Source organism: Mastigoproctus giganteus, chromosome 10 (genome assembly GCF_048544385.1).
Source record: "Mastigoproctus giganteus isolate SK-2022 chromosome 10, ASM4854438v1, whole genome shotgun sequence".
NCBI classification, from domain to species: Eukaryota; Metazoa; Arthropoda; class Arachnida; order Uropygi; family Thelyphonidae; genus Mastigoproctus; species Mastigoproctus giganteus.
This window is the reverse complement of record NC_143584.1, coordinates 169,339,771-169,358,978: the sequence shown is the minus strand read 5'-3', so window position 1 is coordinate 169,358,978 and position 19,208 is coordinate 169,339,771. Positions and strand designations below refer to the sequence as shown.

The following is a 19,208-nucleotide window of genomic DNA, read 5'->3' as shown; positions in this document are numbered from 1 at the left end:
CTGAAATAGAATTCGACTGCCTTAAGCGTATGAGCTCTTACCATGACCCTTTCGTGAGAAGCAACCGCCCGAAGGCTCTCCCTGACCCATCATTATCCGATCATTCCAGATGGCGATTCCCCAGAAGGTAAAACGCCTCATCATGTCTCTGGGCGTTTTACAAAAGCTACTTTCGAGAAATCATTGAGAAATATAAACGATAAGAATACTGTATTTAGGAAATCTTTTTCCGCTCTGTGATTTCGAGAAAAGTAACCAAATGTCGCATTGTTATCGTATTATTACTACTATTATGGTTCAAATTCTATACTTTTGTTGAGAGAGATAATATTACGTACAGTACACCGATGTATCCTGTACACCGATATATATTAGCGTTTGTACTGTTCTGTACTTCGTGTTTAGAATAAATCCTACAGGTTCAATGCAGAGTCAGCTATTTGAGTTTCAACACCCACGTATAGCTACATCGTCCGCAATCTATATTAAGAACATTTATTTGTCGATGCTCTGGGAGACGTGTTCTGTAAGCAGAATGTTATTACTGCCTACCTGCTGACTCCAGAACATAAATAAAACGCAGTTCAGTACATATTTACAATACGCTTCGCCGTTTGTAGCATTCCAAGTAGCTTCGTACGTGGCTGTGACGTAATCATATTTTCTTCCCTAGCACTGAAGCGCGAACGTGGATCAAATACATAGTGTTCATTTTCATCTCAACATGTGTTGTATCACGTTACGTTGTTACGACAACACCGCTAAAATTTCCAATAAAAGCAACCGATGAAGACTTTGAGCCAGGACAAATGTGAGGTATAAATTGAAACAGAATAACAAAATACGACGCATTCTTTTACAGTAAAAATGTTTTTATGGCTATTATTTTTACAGAGCAGTTCCTTCAACAAAAACCTTGAGTCTGCTAATGTAAACTTGACATTTCAAAAACAAGGTAACCTCACTCCGACCCATCATCAATACAATAGTCTCCCACTACTTTTCCATTAGGATAGAAATGGAAGAATCAATCGTCCTTAAGCCAGTGATGATAGTCTGACAAGTGGTACAAGGGGAGAAATATCGACAATAAGTTTTCCGCCATTCCTTTGTGCATTGTTTTTGTTGCAGCGACCTGTGAGTGGCAAGCCTGAGGCCGTCTCTTACAACTGGTATCTTGCCGTGAGGATGTAGGTCTAGTAATAAGAGGTGGAAGAGAAGTAGCCATTCAAGAAACCTCCAACTTTAATCCCTTCCAGTGTCCGTGATCGACTTTTAATGGGGGGTTGGAATGTGCGTGTATATTACAAATGGGGTCATGGAAATGAGAACCAAAAACAACACGAAAGATGCGGAATAAATGGAGTCTGTGGCATCTTTCTTAAAGAATCTCTCTCTCTCTCTCTCTCTCTCTCTCAACTTCCTTCGTCTCGTTGTTTGTCTCCTTTCTCCCTCTCAACTTCCTTCGTCTCGTTTTTCTTTGTCTCTTCTCTCTCAATTTCCTCCTTTATCCCTATCTCAACTTCCTTCGTCTTGTTTCTGCCTGCTTTCTCTCAATTTCCTTTGTCTCTTCTTTCTCTCGACCTTTTTTCTGTCTCTTTTCGTTTGTTTTTCATCCTCCTATGTGTCTTCTCTTTTGTTTCTCTCCTTTTTTTTGTCCGTCTCTCTCTCTCTCTCGCATTTTATTTTTCTATTTATTTGTATCCATTGTTTTCTTTCGCTGTATTTTTTTTTCTATGTATTTACATCTCATTCTTTGTCTCCACTCTTTCTACCTTCTTCATTTGTTTGTTATCCTCCTGTGTATTTCTCCATCTTCTCTGTTGTATTTCCCTCCATCTTTGTTTTCTCTTTGCTTCTTTGTGCCACTCCTATTTTTATTGCATCTAAATGTTGAAATCAACCAATTTGATTTGTCTTTTTAATAAAACTAATTGATTCGGATTAATTTAATTTGGGTAACGGAAGCTATATTAAAATGTACTCAATGAAAAAAATGTTAGTGTACAGGTGGATCAGTAAATTATTGTTGATGCATACGGGAATGCCATCCGAGATCACACACTTCACCAACGCAAAATGATTGCGTTCTGCCGCGTACTCGACAATTACGTTTGTGTAAAACGTCGCCTTGTGCAAGGACCAAACAACAATTGCCAGCATATTTTGCGGGCTAACGCGTCTTTGACCTGATGCATCTGTTGAGCGCACGCGCGCGTTTATGCGCAATAATGAAACGAGAAATGCACTTAAAATGGAACAAGGCAGACGTGGTTAATTATTGAGACGTTAGGTCAGATAATTTCGATGTGTTTAATCTTCCTGATTGTTCTATTATCATTTATTTAAGAAATGTACGACTTAATGTACAGTTGTCAAACAATTTATACAGTTTCTTTTCAATAATTATAATAAATATAGGGTGCCTACAGGCTTCTTAAGTAAAGAACCTTAATATCTCAGGAGCAATTGATTAATGGGAATCCAATCTGTATCGAGATGTAGGCCAAAGTCGTATTATATATTTTTATTTAAAGTCTCCATAGGTGGCAGCACATCAGACAACACGTGACTGGAAAACACTACGTCTTAAAATGTAGATCAGTATTCTGAATTATTAATGCAGAATTTTTTTTTTTTTTTTAATCCTACGAACTGTCATTTTCAAATCTCACTTGGCCATTTAATATAGTCATATTACCGGCGGGAGACCTGTCAGCGACTCACCACTCCTCTTTCCCTTTATGGACAAGAGGTCACGTTCTCATTGAACACTACCTAAGCCTACTTCTGGATGGCGAACCGCATAACATGCGTCTAATTCGACATTTAGTAATGCAAATACGCGAAGATGGGTTTCATATGCACCAGTGTAAGTTTAAAAAAATATCGAAAGCGGCCTGCAATTAAAAAAAAAAAAAGCATATGACAGCTGTTTCGTAATAGACTAAATTCTTCGACGTGTGTCAGCAGTATGGCGTATGAAGACATTCTTATTTTTATAGTGAGAATTCGTCGTAATAATGACCGAACACGGTGCACGCGCAAAACACGTCACACTGAGAATCTTATTAACACTCTCTTACTAATATATCACTAACAATGCAGGATTCCATCCTAGTATTTTTCAAGAGAGAAAACATTTGAAATGGCTATTCCAGAAATAAGTTTCACTTTGAACTGGTATAAAATGCTTCGTCTTTTCAATAATTATACTTCTTTTCAATTCAACTTAAAGTACGGATTCGAAATGTGTACTTTATTTTATTTAACAGGAAGAAATTTTAGCATAAAATCCACTCATATTCCCCATCTCCTTGCGTGATTCATGACGACCTTGAGTTCATCGCTCCATATTAAAAGGGAAATCCCAAAGCACTTTCTCTATGTAGATTGATGGACGAACCATTTGGAACAATTAGTTATAAATTTATAGAAAGAAGGTCCTTGGCAAATAAATGAAAACTCCCTTCTGCCTGCAGGGATATTCGGGGAAATTGTAGTTTTTCTATATGTACGAGAGTTAAATGACTTGGTTTCTTGAGCTCTACTATTTCGTATAGCTTGGTGTCACGAAACTATCCGACCTTGATGCCATTGCAGAGAAGCAAAATGCAGGTCAGCCATGGGCGGCGGTCTTAACCGTGTGTGTGTCGGGCGGTCTGTCTGGCCGGCCGGCCAAATTTTCCACTGTAAAAGTGGGGAATTTTGAGTTTAACTATGCGAAGCGGAAAGTCTGTTGTCCCATAATACATGTACCCCCCCTCGCCCTTAAACCACGCCCTTATCAACTGCGTGGAAAAAGACCACCTTGATCAGTTGTTCAATCTACTCAGCTATGAAACTAACTAAATAAAAAAAAGCTATGATTTTTGCGCTTCAAAAAAGAAACCTTTAATAGTACAAATTTATTACTGTACTGTATTATGTAGTACCCTGCAAGTATTTAAACCAGATGTACAAAATACGGTTGTAGGGGCGGATCCAGGCTATTTTTAAGGGGGGGCGAAATAACGATGATGAATGTACTGTAGTTAGATCTGAATTTTCAATCACATTTCATTATCATTGTTATTTTTCAGTTTTTTTAGATATTCATGCCAGAGCTAGACGTCCCAGCATGAATAGCTCAGAAACTGGAACCTTACTGGGGTTTTCACTTATGACTGTCTGATTTATCGGAATTTATCCGATAACAACCAGCCAACGGCAATCTTATGGTTGGAAACAAGTTGTTGATGCAAGAGGCCAATGGTGACGGACATGACAGAAGAAGGAAAGGATACAAAAAGGCTACAGGCAGTCAAATAGGAACCAAGTACAACAGTGATACTAAACAACAAGGGTTCCCAACTGTTTTTATTTGACTACTCATTTAAAAAAGACATTTTTCCCTCGTCGACCTCATCTAAAAAAAATGCACAAATTAATTTTAATGGATGGATTTATAGGCAATTAATTAAAAAATAAAATAATTATAATACTCATGTAAGTAACAACCAGTTCGTGATTATTCACCAATTACGAATTTAGTTTAATAACAAAAACATGGTAAAATTATTTTACTGCCATTTTTAGTTTCGTAAAAATCACAGCTCGTTATATATTCATTTTAATCTTTAATTGTTAATGAGACAATTGTGACTGATGGTTTTGCAATAAACTGTGCGGTATCCGTGCTAAAATTATTTAATTTGATCTTTCGGTCCCCACATTCTGATATGTTCAGCCTGTTTCCTACTTTTATCAGTAAATTATTAATATGGCTGAATCCAGTTTCCACTAAGAATTGGGGAAAGTTAGCAAAGGCCCGTTCTATAGTATTTGATATATAAATATCCTAAATTACGATAATATCCTTCAGCCATTTGGCGTATCTTCATTATTCCAATAGGAAACGTGCCCTTCAGTTTGGAATACTGATTTGGCCTCAATCTTCTGTCATTTCAATTATCTCTTCTTGTAAAGTAAATTCATCTTGAGATACATCACGCTCAAACGGTTGTATAATCCATTCTGGTACAATCATATCATGAAGATCTTCACCCAGCGGTTTTGATAGCAAGATGAATTTTTTGTTTGTTACCTTGAAATCTCTATAGCAACCACACAAATTTTGGTTCGATCTGACATTTTTTTTTTTTTTTTTTTACCCTTTGCGGCGCTGGATGAAGTGAAATGTCACAATGGATAAAGTGGAATAGAGATAAGTGATTCGGTTCCTCTTTCTGCAAGGCAAAACATCCAAAGCAATCCACGAAGAAGTGGTCGCTTGCTGTATATGGAGAAGACTGCCCAGGTAATTTTACCTATAGTGTTGTTGTTGCACGTTGGTACAAACAACTGAGATGTGGAAGAAGAACCTCAATGCACGATGAAGAAATCCCAGGACGCTCAGCAACTAAGTGTTCAAAAATTGAGGTATTAATCCTGGAAGACCGCCTTATTAGGGCCAAAAGACTAGATGCAGAGCTCCAAATTAGTGTTGGGTCTGTGGTGAACATCATCCATCAACACTTGCACATGAGTAAAGTGTCTGCTAGATGGTTTACCAGACTTCCGACCCCTTACCAGAAGAAAATGGCACAATGTGCTCATGAAAAGTTGTCGATGTGCCAGGAAAAACCAAAATATTGCCGCGTCCTCGGATTTCTTCCTCTTTCCTGCTCTGAAGTCCTTTCTTCGTGGAAAACACCTTGCTGCTGATGAGGTGATTTCTGCTATCAAACGTTGTTTGAAAAGAGTTGTTTTTATTTTAAAAAAATTTTTTTAGTAATTAGTAAAAAAACTTGATCATTATTACCAAAATGCAAATTGTTTCTACAACTGGCCTGCGGAAGTGCATTGAGAATTCGGGGGAAAAAAGTCATTTTTTCTTGTGACTATGTTGAAAAAGTGTAATAATACGCGGTGTTTGATTCAACCTTCTGTCACAGCTCTTCTGGGTGAATACTAAGCTCTCTTGAAGCCCCTCCCCCTCTTAAAAGTTTAATACCCAAGTGATATTTTACTGATGGTATTTTACTAATGAAAAAATCTGGTTTCGAAAAGTGGTTTTAGATTAGATCACTGAAAATAGGCCTACAACTTAGTACAGAAAGCATAAATATATTTTAAAAATTCAGTATTGTCTTCCTCGGTGTTTTATTTTTTAAACTTCGGACGAAAAGTTCTGCGAAACCTTTAAGTTAAATTAGTTTATTTTTAAAAAAATTACATTTTTTAGTAAGAAAAAAAAAGTTGAGCAGGATTATCAAAATGCAGATCTGCTGCCACTGTAAAAATTTATTTTTTAAAAACATGAACGAGGTATATTCTAATCAAAATTCACAAACCCTGCACATCATATACTTGTAAGAAAAGTTAAAGCACAATATTGATAGCAAGGTCGACATACGGCTATCAGGTGACGATTAAAATAAAGTAGAAACTCATTTTGTAGAAAGAAGAAAAACTGATCAATGTCTATAAAAGGTGTTGTGTTAGGGTGAATATACATAATTTACTGAAAATTGCAATTAGTTTGCAGGAAAGAAATCCGGGGGGGGAAAAAAAAAAAAAAGGGTAAGATAGCTGACTTTTCCCATTTTGCGTAGCAAGAAACCTCGTTCGAAATATTGTTTATCTTAAAATGTCAGGCGCCTCAAGTTTTAAGCGAAACAAAGTCATTAGTTCAAAGAATCCGTTTCAAACATTCGTTGAAACAATTTATTTTTTAATGTTCTGGCCGTTTCAAACATTCGTTGAAACAATTTATTTTTTAATGTTCTGGATTAAAACAACAAAAACACAATATTTCCTCAAAAGATAGCTTTTCAAGCACAAAAGTAATATTAGATCATAAGTTAGACATGGAATAGTATTTACAATTTCAGGAAAAAGAAAGGTGATCAGCCGAATAAAAAAAAAATAATAATAAAATATGGAAAGTTAAGACGAGCGCATCGAAAGAATAAAAAAAATAAAATAAATCATGTCTATAATCCGGGATGGCAACACATGATCACGAGTGTAGAAGACAGAATACAAGAACGGGGCTACGGAAGAGGAGGGGGAAAAAAAGGAAGGAAAAAAAAGTATTTAGCAGTCAACGTGGGTTAGAACCATGGTCGATTCAAATGCAAGTACTACTGCACTTTCGCATTGACCACTATACTACAGCGACCTGGACTACTTAATAAACAAGTTTTCCAAAAAAGGTATTTAATAGCAAATGGTTTTAAATATTGGCCCATCTGGAGCTTCCCCATAGAGAAAAATAAATGAGATGGCACGAAGCAAATGAAAATCCTGATCTTTAAAGCGGAGAAAGGGTATTAATTTTGATCGTCGAGTAATTGCTAAGACTTCATAGACTATAGGTGAACCCAGTAGAGATTAGTCATCCTTTGTACAATAACTTAGTAGACTGGTTCCGGGAGTAGACCGAGGCTGACATTCAGCAATTTATAGGCATAAAAAATTGCCAGCTGGTTGATATAATATCAACTAATTGACTGAAAGAACCCGAGAACATCTCGTTAAAGAAGTCTGAGCGCATTTCCGATTACGAGCTAACAAAATCTCAGGATACATGGATGAAGACCGGAGTTTTATTAGTCCGAAGTCAGTTAATATGTCGCTGTCTCACATCTCCCTGTCTGAGCCAAAATGGGTTACTTGAAGAGACCGCCCACAGTTAGGAAGCATGACAGGAATCCGGAGGTTGGTGCAGTAAAAAAAAAAAAAAAAAAAAAACTCCATGCTCCGCCGGTACTTAATACAAGTCTTTCACTATTTTATGTCCTTAATAAGAACTAATGCCTGGGTATTCCCGTCATTAATGATGTAACAAACTGCGCATTACCTACTAGAATACTAAATAATCCTAACCACTTGTTACAACGTAATTAGGCTTCCCCCAATTGAATATTTGGTAATGAAACATACGAAACTCTTCAAACACGCACGCTATATTTTATTCAGTATCCGTGCAAATACAGTACTGTAGGCTACGCAGTAGTGCTTTTCAGCAGGTAGGGAAGGAGAGAAGAATATCCTCAACTACGATAATAATTAAATTATTCATCCCATTTCCAGCATTGCTGGAAACAGGATGAAGAGATCCATTTTGGCTGCAAACCTATTCTACAAGTGCATCCACCAGCCGAATTGGCAACTATAATTTCAACTCTTTGCAAATTCGTTAGAAATATGCGGTAATCAGCCATCAACTCGCCACAACTCCGAACTTGTTCAATCAACTTTTCATCCTATTCATTCATTCCCGCCTCTACTTTTATTGTATGAAATATACTTCATTTTTATTTATTTCATGAAACATGACTTTGGAAATGCCTAATAGAGAAATAATTAAATAAGAACAGGAAACCTTATGAACAAATCTTTTTAATAGATCTTTATTCTTCTTAAGAAATATCCGCCCTCTGACCAGGGAAAGGGATTGTGTATATACAGGGTTGTTAAAATTAAAGTATCCCTATGTAGAGGTGTCTGGAGTGAGTTCTAAGGCTCGTACTGAAGAGAAATTTGGACAACAGGTACAATAAAGAATGCGCTCGCCATTTATTGGAGAAAAAAAAAGAAGATTGTTACTAATATGGCGCTATGGCAATACAAATCACTTGAACAGCGCTATAATTGTTCAGCGTGTCTCCCGTTTTGGTCAACAACAACGGAGTTCTATCCAGTGACTGCTAAATACCGTGCTGTTTCTTGTATTCTCTCTATCTGTGACTTCCTCTGATCGTGTAGTCGTCCCAAAGTACAAGCAGAAAATTAATTAATTATTATTAATATAAATGTTGTATTATACTCAGGATTGTTACATACAAAAACAACTTAGAAATCTGACAAAAATGTTTAACCAGATTTACATAAACAAAAATATTTAGAGGATGACAATACAAACACCGTATGGTCGTCCCGGAGTACAAACAGAAAATTTATTTATTTATTATAAGCGCCTATTTGTAGATACGACGATGGTACAATAAGAATATGTTTGTATAATACAAAATAAGGATTTTAACAGTTCATTTTTCTTGTTTTCAGCAATAAATTATCTTCTGTGAGCTTCACCTAATCACATGAATTTTAAAGATGGATTTCTAGATGCATTTTGTAAAACTTCCGTCTTAGTTTTTTCTTTGTGTATAAGATTTTAGGGTCTACGTGGAGATTGTTGTAGATCTTTATGATATTGAACGAAAAAAAAAAAACTCCGTAAACTTTCCAACTGCGTAAACGCAGTTCTGAGTCGCGGTGATTCATTACCTTTTGCTTAAGGCAGGGCCAGGTCAACCACTTCTCGATCATCGGCTAGTGGTCTTCCAGTTAACTAGCAGCCTTGCGAGTGTTACGGTGTTTTTCATTATAATTACGTTTCCATGGAGTAACATCCATGATAGTATAAAATAACGCTTTAGCTGCTAAACAGCTCCGCAGCGATTCTGTAAAACTATCTCAGGAGCCAGTGCTCCAAACCTCTAGGAAGGCTTTAATAATAGTTTGAGGCAGAGGACCAAAATTTGAGATGCGTCGAAGATGAGCCGGTGGGCATTAGCAACTCCAACCTTTTTAAGAAATAAAAAAGGTTTGGGGTTCCTAATGCCTACTGGTTCCTCTCTGGAAATTTGTGATGCATAAAGTTTCATTTTAACCGGTCTGTAAGTGCACCATGAAGTTTAGGATTTCGTCCCATTTGAACTCCAGACTCACATGCATTTGAACCTTTTTTGACCTCGCTTCCATTCAAAGGCGCCTCCGTAGCCAGGTGGGAAGGAGCAGCAGTGCGTATCAGACACTTCTTGATTAGACCGGCGTTCGAGCCCATCACCACCAAATACGGAGGATGCGGAAAGGTCAGGGAATGACCACCGCATATCCCGGAGCAATATGGCTTTAGTTGCTAATACTCCTAAAAAACAACAAACAACAACAAGCTTCCATTCAAGAAAATTGATACGCGATTCTTAATTCGCTTGCTTGTGAAAAACCATTTGGGCTGTCTTGTGTTCATTAATCGGATCCCAAAGCCAGTAATTTTTTTCTGGCACTCCCAATTTTGGTACTTTTTCAACTCTATGACTGGTATTTGCATCTTCGCTTTAATGTTTTCTGATCGTCCAAGGAAATGAAAAATAAAGTCATTTTCATAAACGACTTTTTTTTTTTTTTTTTAGCTAAGAAAGAGTGTAGCGTGCTACAAAGGGCGTGGCAGAGAGGACACCACCTTGCGGGATTCCTATTGACTTGGTAGGTCTCTTTGGAAGTTTGTTTCGTTGACGACAGTTTTGTTTTTTTTTTTTTATCTCTCCCTCAGTACGCTTGTTAATATTCCACAAGACGTATCAGTTATGAAGAAATATTCCTTCAAGACAACAGTAATGGGAGGGTTGAAAATATTATCAAAGTAAATGGAAGCAGCGGATTGTTCTAAGGCTGAAGAAGTCAATCGCCTAGATCCTTTAATTAGATCAATTTCAAATTTAATGCATGGTTTGGAATTTTATATGGCATTAATCACTTAATATAACCATCAATAGCAGAGTAGAGGAAGTATGTACTTGTTCTGCATCCAGTTTACGGACGCAGAGGGCATTCGGTTCTAACATATTCGCAATATTAAGAATATATATTTTTATATATGTTATATATTTTTTCTTGGAGGGAATGATGCAAGTCTGGTAGATATTGAATATACTTCCTCAATCCCACAAGCAGATGATTTCCTCATTCCAGTGAACTCAATAAATGTCAATTTTTTGATTAGGGTTATCGTAAAATGCAATAGAACCATTCCTTTACCTGAGGGAGGAGAGAAGAGGTTGAAGAATCTGTTAAAGATCTTTCTCCACAACTTCCTGTAAATTTAATGATGCACAGACAGCTCTATTTGAGGCATGCATATTTAAGAGAGGTAACGCTATACCATTTCCTTCCTTCCTGAGGTCCATTCCGAAACGCTTAAGTTTCCTTAATAAAAAAGGAAGCCTCGAGGTCCGTATGTACCAGTGGTGTTTAACGATGTCTGAATTTACTAGGAAGTGGAACCTGTAATTATCTCAAGTTGATGGCATATAAATGGAATGCACCACTGGGAAAGCTGAGTGCCATGTCAGAGGGAAGCTTTCCATATATGGGCTTTTCTTTTGTTTAATGCAGTGGTTCCGAAACTTTTTTTTAGCTCGAAGCATCACTGGAGGTGAGGTGTGCTCTCGAGGTATCCGGATATAGAATAGTTGGTCTAATTGGACAGGAGTTGCGTTTAAAGAAAGTATTAATTATTGGGTTTAATGGGTTTTTTTTCTCTATGTTGATGTGCTTTCTGATCTCGTTATACACAAATCGATTTTAGGTTAGTAGCTAGATATTTCTTTCATTCACAAAATCCACGTGATTTTTCTATAGAAGGAACAGATGGTTGCATTAAAAAAAACTGAAGAAAAAAGCAACATACTTCTTCACTGGAGCAGTGCCTTTTATTTAATTAGTGCAATATAAAGGCGAAGGGCTTCTGCAATATAAGATTGATGCACTAAGTAGCAAACCCACTTTGCTCACAGCTATGTAAAAAAAAAAAAAAAACTATTCCCGACATGTACAATGACTTTTTATAGCTTCCGCGGATTGAGGCTTTTGTCCTAGACTAGAATTAACACTGTTCATCGTTCTAAATTATTAAGTCACTATCCCTAAGACTACCAATTGAGCTTGTTCCATACTGCAAGTTACTTCTCCTTTGTCAGTTGGAACGAAACGGAGTTCTAGTTAGAACTTTTCACTCCGTTTAAACTGTTTCATTAAATTCATTATTTTAACCTCATTACTTGCATGCTGCTATTATTGCTCTGTGTTCACTTTTGGTGATACTCCCTTTGTTCTTTTTTAAATAGAAAGTCAATATGCGGCCCAGCCATGTGCTATCTTTGTACTTTTCCATTTGTACCCAATGGCGTAGCAATAGGGAAGCATGGAATGTAGGAAAAATTCCCCTTAGGCTCCTTCTCTATATTCGTCTGGATGGGAATCTATCAGTGACATTATGCCATGGGGAAATTCTACTCCTGTACTGTACTCTGCTCACTTTAACTTTAATTCTGACATAAACAAAGTACGTCATCGAGTAACGCTCCCGTTGGTCAGTTGCTAAACAGTACAATATAGTGATATTTCGGCAAGTAACCAATGGGAGCTTTACTCAATGACGTATTTAGTTTATGTAAGGATTAGAGTGAAATGAGTTTAGCTACGCCACTGCGTCATTGTTCAGTGGCTTACGAGCCGATAGCAAGTCTTGAACGTGGTAATCACACACCGATCCATCGGCTGTAACTGTCAAAGTGTTCAGCCACAAAAATACAACCCGGACATTAGCAACTAGATAGCGTTCGGGGGTGTATTCTTGGACTTCAGATGCATTATCCAGATGATGAGTTTATTCAAGTTTTTCTTCCCGCGGTAATCCTCCTTTTAAGTGGTAGTTAAAGTCGTTTTTGTATGCAGCATTTAGCAAACTCAGTTTGTTACCAAGTTCACAGATCTCACATTATGGAGATCCCTTCGCCACGAGTTGTCTTGGTACTACTCCAGTACAGAATTATTGTTTAATTTAAAGTGTTTGCCACTATCCAGCCTCTAGTTTCGACTGAATAGTCTCATCGGTGAGCAGCTAGACAATGTGAAGATCTTAGCAACCCAGTGCCGAGAAGTATGTACAATAATTTTTTATAGCACTAGTGGCATTGGCTTTCGCCAAATCACAGTACTGTACTTCTTAATGAACATGAATCATTGTTAATACGAAGTCGTCTCGTTCAGGATCTTCAATCCACCCTCTCAACAATTTCTCTATATTGTTCGTGCGCAGATAAAAATAGTTCTGACATATCCTTCAATTTTCGTTATAGCGGAAACTTGCAACTGATACAGAAAACTTTATCCATTACAAAACTTTACCCATTTATTAAAGGATTACTTTCATTGATAAACTTTCTCCATGGTAGGAATATTTTTAAAAGTTTATTTCAAAGCAGCTCCGAACGAAGAAGCTACATATCATATAGGTTCTGAATAATGGACACGTGGTATAACTGACTTGGTATAATTTTAATATGCTGTAGTTAAATTTGCACGATGATTTGTTACTTCTTTGAATCACATTTATTTTGGCAAATAAATATGTATCGGCTTCTATTTTTCTGTAAGGCTTCTTAAGGCTTCTATTTCTGAGTAACCAACCTTGGAAATTTCAATTCAACTTCAACATTTTAACTAATAAATTTAAAACACTCGACCGCTGCACAAAAATCCCACTTGGGCAGTCCTGGTCTAAATGATCAACGAAAATGAGCCAAAGGGAGTTTTCATGAAATAGTGGATATCACACTTGGTATATCCATCACTTCCATGTGGCTGGGCATCAAATTGTATTTGTTAGCACTGTTCCATTACGTTAAACATGCCGATTTTCTAATTGGCGTTCTTCGGCCATTTCCCCATCATCCTCATATATATATGGAGATGGTAATTACAATAGAGTACTTCATTTACCAAATCAAATCTCTTCAGATGATATATTTTCACCTGGACCTTAGCAGTATTCTTATAGGCTTGTGACCATAACACCCAGTCACGAAATAATACTCCACCCAATCTGGTAAGCGCATTACTTAGATGAGCATCAATCTGGGACAGCAGACCAAGGGCACTAAGAGACAGCTGGGTGGAGTACATAGAGCAGGACGCAGGACTACTATTGACCTAGAGTGTTTCGACACGACGACTTCATTTCCTTCTGTAAACATTCTAAGTGGATGATTATTCTGGATAAATGAGTATTGGGGATGGAAAAAAAAAAAAAAGTGAAACTGACTAATGGCAGGTTAGATCCAAGGGTATACCTGTATTGCACGCTCCACATCTACACAATGCAGCGCAGATAGGAATAATGTTTATTACTATAACGCCTTTTCTGTAGTAGACAGGCAGCTATTGGTGGAATCAGTTTGAAGTGGGCCAAAAAGCTCTAATGTGGTTTTTTCGCAATAGCGAGTCACGGTATAATAGAATATTAGTGCTGCGAGAGTAACGAACTATTCCTGAGCTGCTAATTTCCATTTTAGGTCCAAGGAAAAGACAATAACGAACAAAAGATATAATTACAAATAAAGAAAATAAACAATATCCAACGAGTGAACGCACTCCTTACACGACAAGCATTTCAAGGGCCATGACAACAATTTTAACTTAAATGCATCAAGGCTACCGTTATATTGTCATCTCGGATGTGTTGCCTTCTCTTGTTTGTCTTACCTTCCGTCCACTGCGTGAAGGGCAGGACATGCCTTCCATTACCTTGACAGCCGTGTCCTTGGCAGGTCGTTCACTTCCTTTGTGTGGCTCAATCGATAACCTCGCATACTTTCACCGACGGGGTTGGCAACATCCCGAGGCCAAAGTCAAAATGCCTACCATTAAACAGAAAAAGCAGGCCCAAAGAGGGGAAAGGGGGATCAAAACCGAACCAGAATGTTTTAAGACTGCGTTTTTCATATCGTATACTCAGAATTTTATCTCAATCCACCTACACAATTTTATGTATAATTAATCCTCCCCCAAAATTACCTTCTTTGCACTGATTGCACATTGTCAGCTTATAGTGAAATCATTCCTTTCATTTAAGGAAAATAAAAACCACCTTAATACCATATGGTGTATACACTGAGTGATCACTAAATTATGACCACCCCTATAGAAACTGAATAAGATCTGTTGACGTGTAGTACGAGAGTGCGCAGTTAGTCGACCTACGTGGCATAGATAAGGTGTCAGTGGTTCAGTAGGTAGTAAAATTCTGAGCGTGATGGGTAAAAGAAAGGATTTATCGGCCTTTGATAAAGGGCAGATCGTGGGTGCTCAGGGAGCTGGTGCCACGATTTCCCAAACGGCTGAACTGGTGCGGTGTTCGAGAGCCGCCGCAGGACTGGCGTCAAAATGTTCAAACAACGACCCCACGGCAAAACTGCAAAGGTCAGCGAAAGGATGTTTGAGGTGAGCGCGGGGTCGGATGACTCGTACAGGCAAACAGGCGCAGCACTGTTGAAGAGTTCACTACCCAATACAACATGGGCCAACCCGGAACAACATCTGGCATGACCATGCGTCGCACGTATGAGCTATACCAGCAGACGACCCCTACGGCATCCTCTCCTAACCAAGGTTCATCGGCGTAAAAGACTCGCCTGGTGCAAAGAGCATGCAAGTTGGACGTTGCAAGACTGGAAGGTGTGCTTGTCGGATGAGTCACGTTATTTACTCCACACCGTGGATGGTCGTGTACGGATTTGGTGTCAACAACACGAGGCTCTTGATCCGTCATGCATGGTATCAAAAATGCAGGCCGGTGGAGGCGATTGTATGGTGTGGGGCATGTCCCACTGCCAGGAACTTGGACCCATGGTGCATGTGGAACAACGCATCAGTGGTCTCCGCTATCATCAACTTCTTGCTGACTGTGTACACCCAGCTATGTTACACTTCTTCCTGAATGGCGATGGTGTCTTCCAAGTTGACAATGCGCCGAGCCATCGGGCACTTGTTGTGCAGAAATGGTTTGAGGAACACTGTTCTGACTTCCAGCATATCGCTTGGCCTCCGAACTCCCTCGATATCAATCCCATAGAGCACTTGTGGGACACTATGGAAAGGCATATCACCTCCATACCTCCCGACATCTTGTTGAATCAATGCCACGTCGGATAGCTGCTGTGCTGGGGGCAAAAGCGAAGTATTAGGGTAGGTGGTCCTAATTCAGTGATCGCTCAGTGTATAAATGCATAAAATAATAGAAATGGCTTAACTATGGACTAGATACGTATCTTGCCCACAAAATATTTTTATGATTCTTAACTAGTGTTTTGTCAACCTTCTACTACTGGCAATACTTTTCGAGGAAACCGAAATCCGCTATACCCCGACTATTTATAACAATCTTTGTTTCCCATTATATCTGCATAGGACCTCCATACATTGTTTGGGGTTTTTTTTTTTTAATTAAATTAGCAAGCGCTGGACTGATGTACTCATCTACTAACTATACTTAAATTAGTAATGCCGAGGAACCAGACCAGAGCGCATGCAACTTTCATAACTACCAGACTTAGTCTATTTTTCGTTCGACTGTAATAAGTTCACAGGTAAATACTTTTAAGGTCAAGACTATAGTATGTGACATGTCACAACATAAAAAAAAAAAAAGTGGGAACCGCTATTCTGGACTATTACGTCACACGTTTAATCGAGGTCTGCACTTCTGTAGAACAATGTCGTCCAAGTGGGAAACAAACAGACTTATGTTTATAAAAGCAAATCCACTGATGCGTCGATAACTCCAAGGTCCAAGTAAGCGTGATAAGTTTGATTCTTTTATAAGAAAAGGTTTTTATGTAAAATCCAGTAGCGTAAAATGATATTCATTAAACTGAATGCCTACCTGTTCTCTTGGGCTGTTAGGTGACTGGCCAGTTCTAGAATCATACATGGCTCGATGAAAGGGCATCTGCTTACCGCCCTTGCACTTTTTATCATACATCTCGTCGCAGGTTTCGATCTCGATCTTGTGTAGTTCAATAGGGCAGCCTGACTCACTGGCCATCAAAATTTCGGAAGCCACCACTTGACCTGCAATATTCAGTAAATAAATTACATTATCTAATGGATTGACGAATAGTTACGCAAGTTCAATAAATTAACCCAGCATGAAACAGAATTCTAAAAAATGTTTTTTAAAGGCAAGCATTTGATTATTTCTTAAACGTTCATTGGTTGTCTTTAATTTTTACCTGTATTATTATTCAAAAACGGTCTTTATCCTCTATCTCCTTCAACAACTGACCATCTAGAAAGGTCAATCATATTAGAAAACTTATCCCCCAAAATTGAGTTTATGACCTTAACTAGCATAAACAAGTTAACAATTCTTAATTCAGGAGTACGAATAACATATTTCTAGAGGAGCGATCTCACTTCTAACCTTTCTTGGATAAGGTTAGGCAATATCACAAATATTGCCTTCTGCGAATAGGAAAAAACTAGACCTTCTTTCGCTTTCGTCATTACTTTCTTCTAAATAGTTAATAACTCCTTATCACAGAGCTGTTCAGTTACTGAAACTTGTTCGGACGACGGTTTTAAAAAAAATCAGCCCGAATACAACCTTTCCTTCTCCAATTATCCTTTCTTTGGAACAACTTTCCTTCTTACACGTTCCCTAAATCACAATCTACAGAAATTCAAAGTCAACAAGTATCTTCTCCTTTCAACCCATACACGGTACTGATACAAATATTGCTTCCGGTACTGATACAAATAATGAACCCATACACGGTACTGAAGTATTACAAGTTACGTAACCTTCCATAAAAATATAATTAGCGGGAATAAAAATACGAGACTAAGAAACAGTTAAAATATTACTGAATTTAATAAGGAAGTTGCCCAGCTGAATCGCGGCGTTTGTGAGCTACTAGTTTTCTTTATGGATTTCTTTATTTCGCATCAGTTTATTTTAAGGTCACCAACCACTCTGCATAAATGAGGTTCTGATCACTGAAAGATTTCGAAGCTTGTAATTTGCATAGATTAATTCGAAGCGGGGAAAATTACTTTGACCAAAAATTAAGTGCTAGCTGCTCTTAGCAACGTAATTTATTCATTTATGCTTAATCTTATAAAAAATGCTTGTAATAACCAATACCCGATGACATTATCGAAACATAATCTAAATAACGCCATGATTATTATTACTTGCACACATTCTTCCTCGAGCTATTTTGACATATCGTGGGTTTTCTTTAGTGCACCGAAGATACAAATATTATATAGACACGACATACCTATAAAAACCTAACGAACTCTGGTGACATCGTTATCGACAAGATTCAAGAGATAATATTGGTGAACTCAATGCTAGAATTGTACCTATTGGATGAAACTTACCAAAAAAAACAAAGATGGCCGTGAGGTTCCGTAATGAGGCCATTCCGTCTTTTCCTTTCATCAAGGTTTGACTAACTGCTCGAGCACTAGGCCTATCTTGGCCAGCAAGCATGTACACACCATCTGCATATGAAGGTGGAGCCTTTCTAGTTAACTGACTTTCTGAAAGTAGGGGGAAGAGAGAAAACAAGCTCAAATATTTCAGATAACAAAGCAATCAAGTTAAAAAAATGTTTCATATGTTTAAAAGCTTGTCTTAAAATTTAATTACTATCTTTATATTGTTATTAGCTGCTCTGCTTCTTACTTATTTCTTTTTTTAGCTCCTTCCACAGAACTAAATCTTTGTGTGTTTCAAAAATTAACTTCCGAATCAAAACATTGTAATTTAGAATGTAGTCAGAATAATCTGCATCTTCCAGGATTTCTAACTAGAGGAAAAACTTAGTTCTTTATGTTATAGAGAGACTCCGGTTATTATTAATACCTACATGGCGCAAGGAAGCCTGAGGCTTATGCTACACCAGCCAAAAAAAAAGAAAAAAAAATCCCGAGTTACCCTGAGAGAGAGAGAGAGAGAGAGAGAGAAGGGAATCACCAAGAAGAAGAAGAATGATGATATCTAGCTCAGGACCATAGGTGTGCCAAGCCCATACTCACCAGATGGGAGCCCCTGGGGGTATATAACGGCATACAGGACTAATTAAATACTAAACCATGAAGCTAACTTATTTTCGGTTAATATCTTTACCTGAAAGTACTTTGCGTCCTGATAATGATGGATGGTAGAGGAAATTAAGGCAAATTATTGTTTTATCAAAATATCATGTGCATCCCATTTTTCGGAACTTTTAAATCTTGATTTTTTTTTTTTTTTTTAAAGTTTACGCATACAGTTGTAAAATGTAATTGCATGCAAAGGTGTCACAGTAAACCAGTCTCCTCGCATTAACTCATCATAAAATAATGAAAATTACATTAAGTTACTGACAATACCATTGCGGTCATATTTCTATTGCTCTAGAGACTATTCTCACCCGCTCTACAACTGCCACAGTAACATTTTAATATATCAGAGAAATTATATCAGAATCATATTATATTAGGCTCTACCCCTGGCGAACTCAGTGAAATCGATATAGAGGAAGCTACATTTTGGCTTCAGAGATGGTTGTCATTCATTGCTAAAGTGGCCATGTAGAGAGTAT

The 19,208-nt window shown here is 37.7% G+C and overlaps 1 protein-coding gene across 1 annotated transcript in view; it reads right to left on the bottom strand.

Annotated features, from left to right (window-relative positions):
* Positions 1-19,208, bottom strand: part of LOC150079465 (dual oxidase-like) — a 177,149-nt gene that overhangs the window by 91,337 nt on the left and 66,604 nt on the right. Inside the window, exons 3-4 of the mRNA XM_090383907.1 lie at positions 18,001-18,162; positions 16,496-16,683 (exon numbers count right to left, since the gene is read on the bottom strand). Of these exons, the coding sequence (XP_090240033.1) occupies positions 16,496-16,683; positions 18,001-18,162 (350 nt within the window). The remainder of the gene's footprint in view (positions 1-16,495; positions 16,684-18,000; positions 18,163-19,208) is intronic.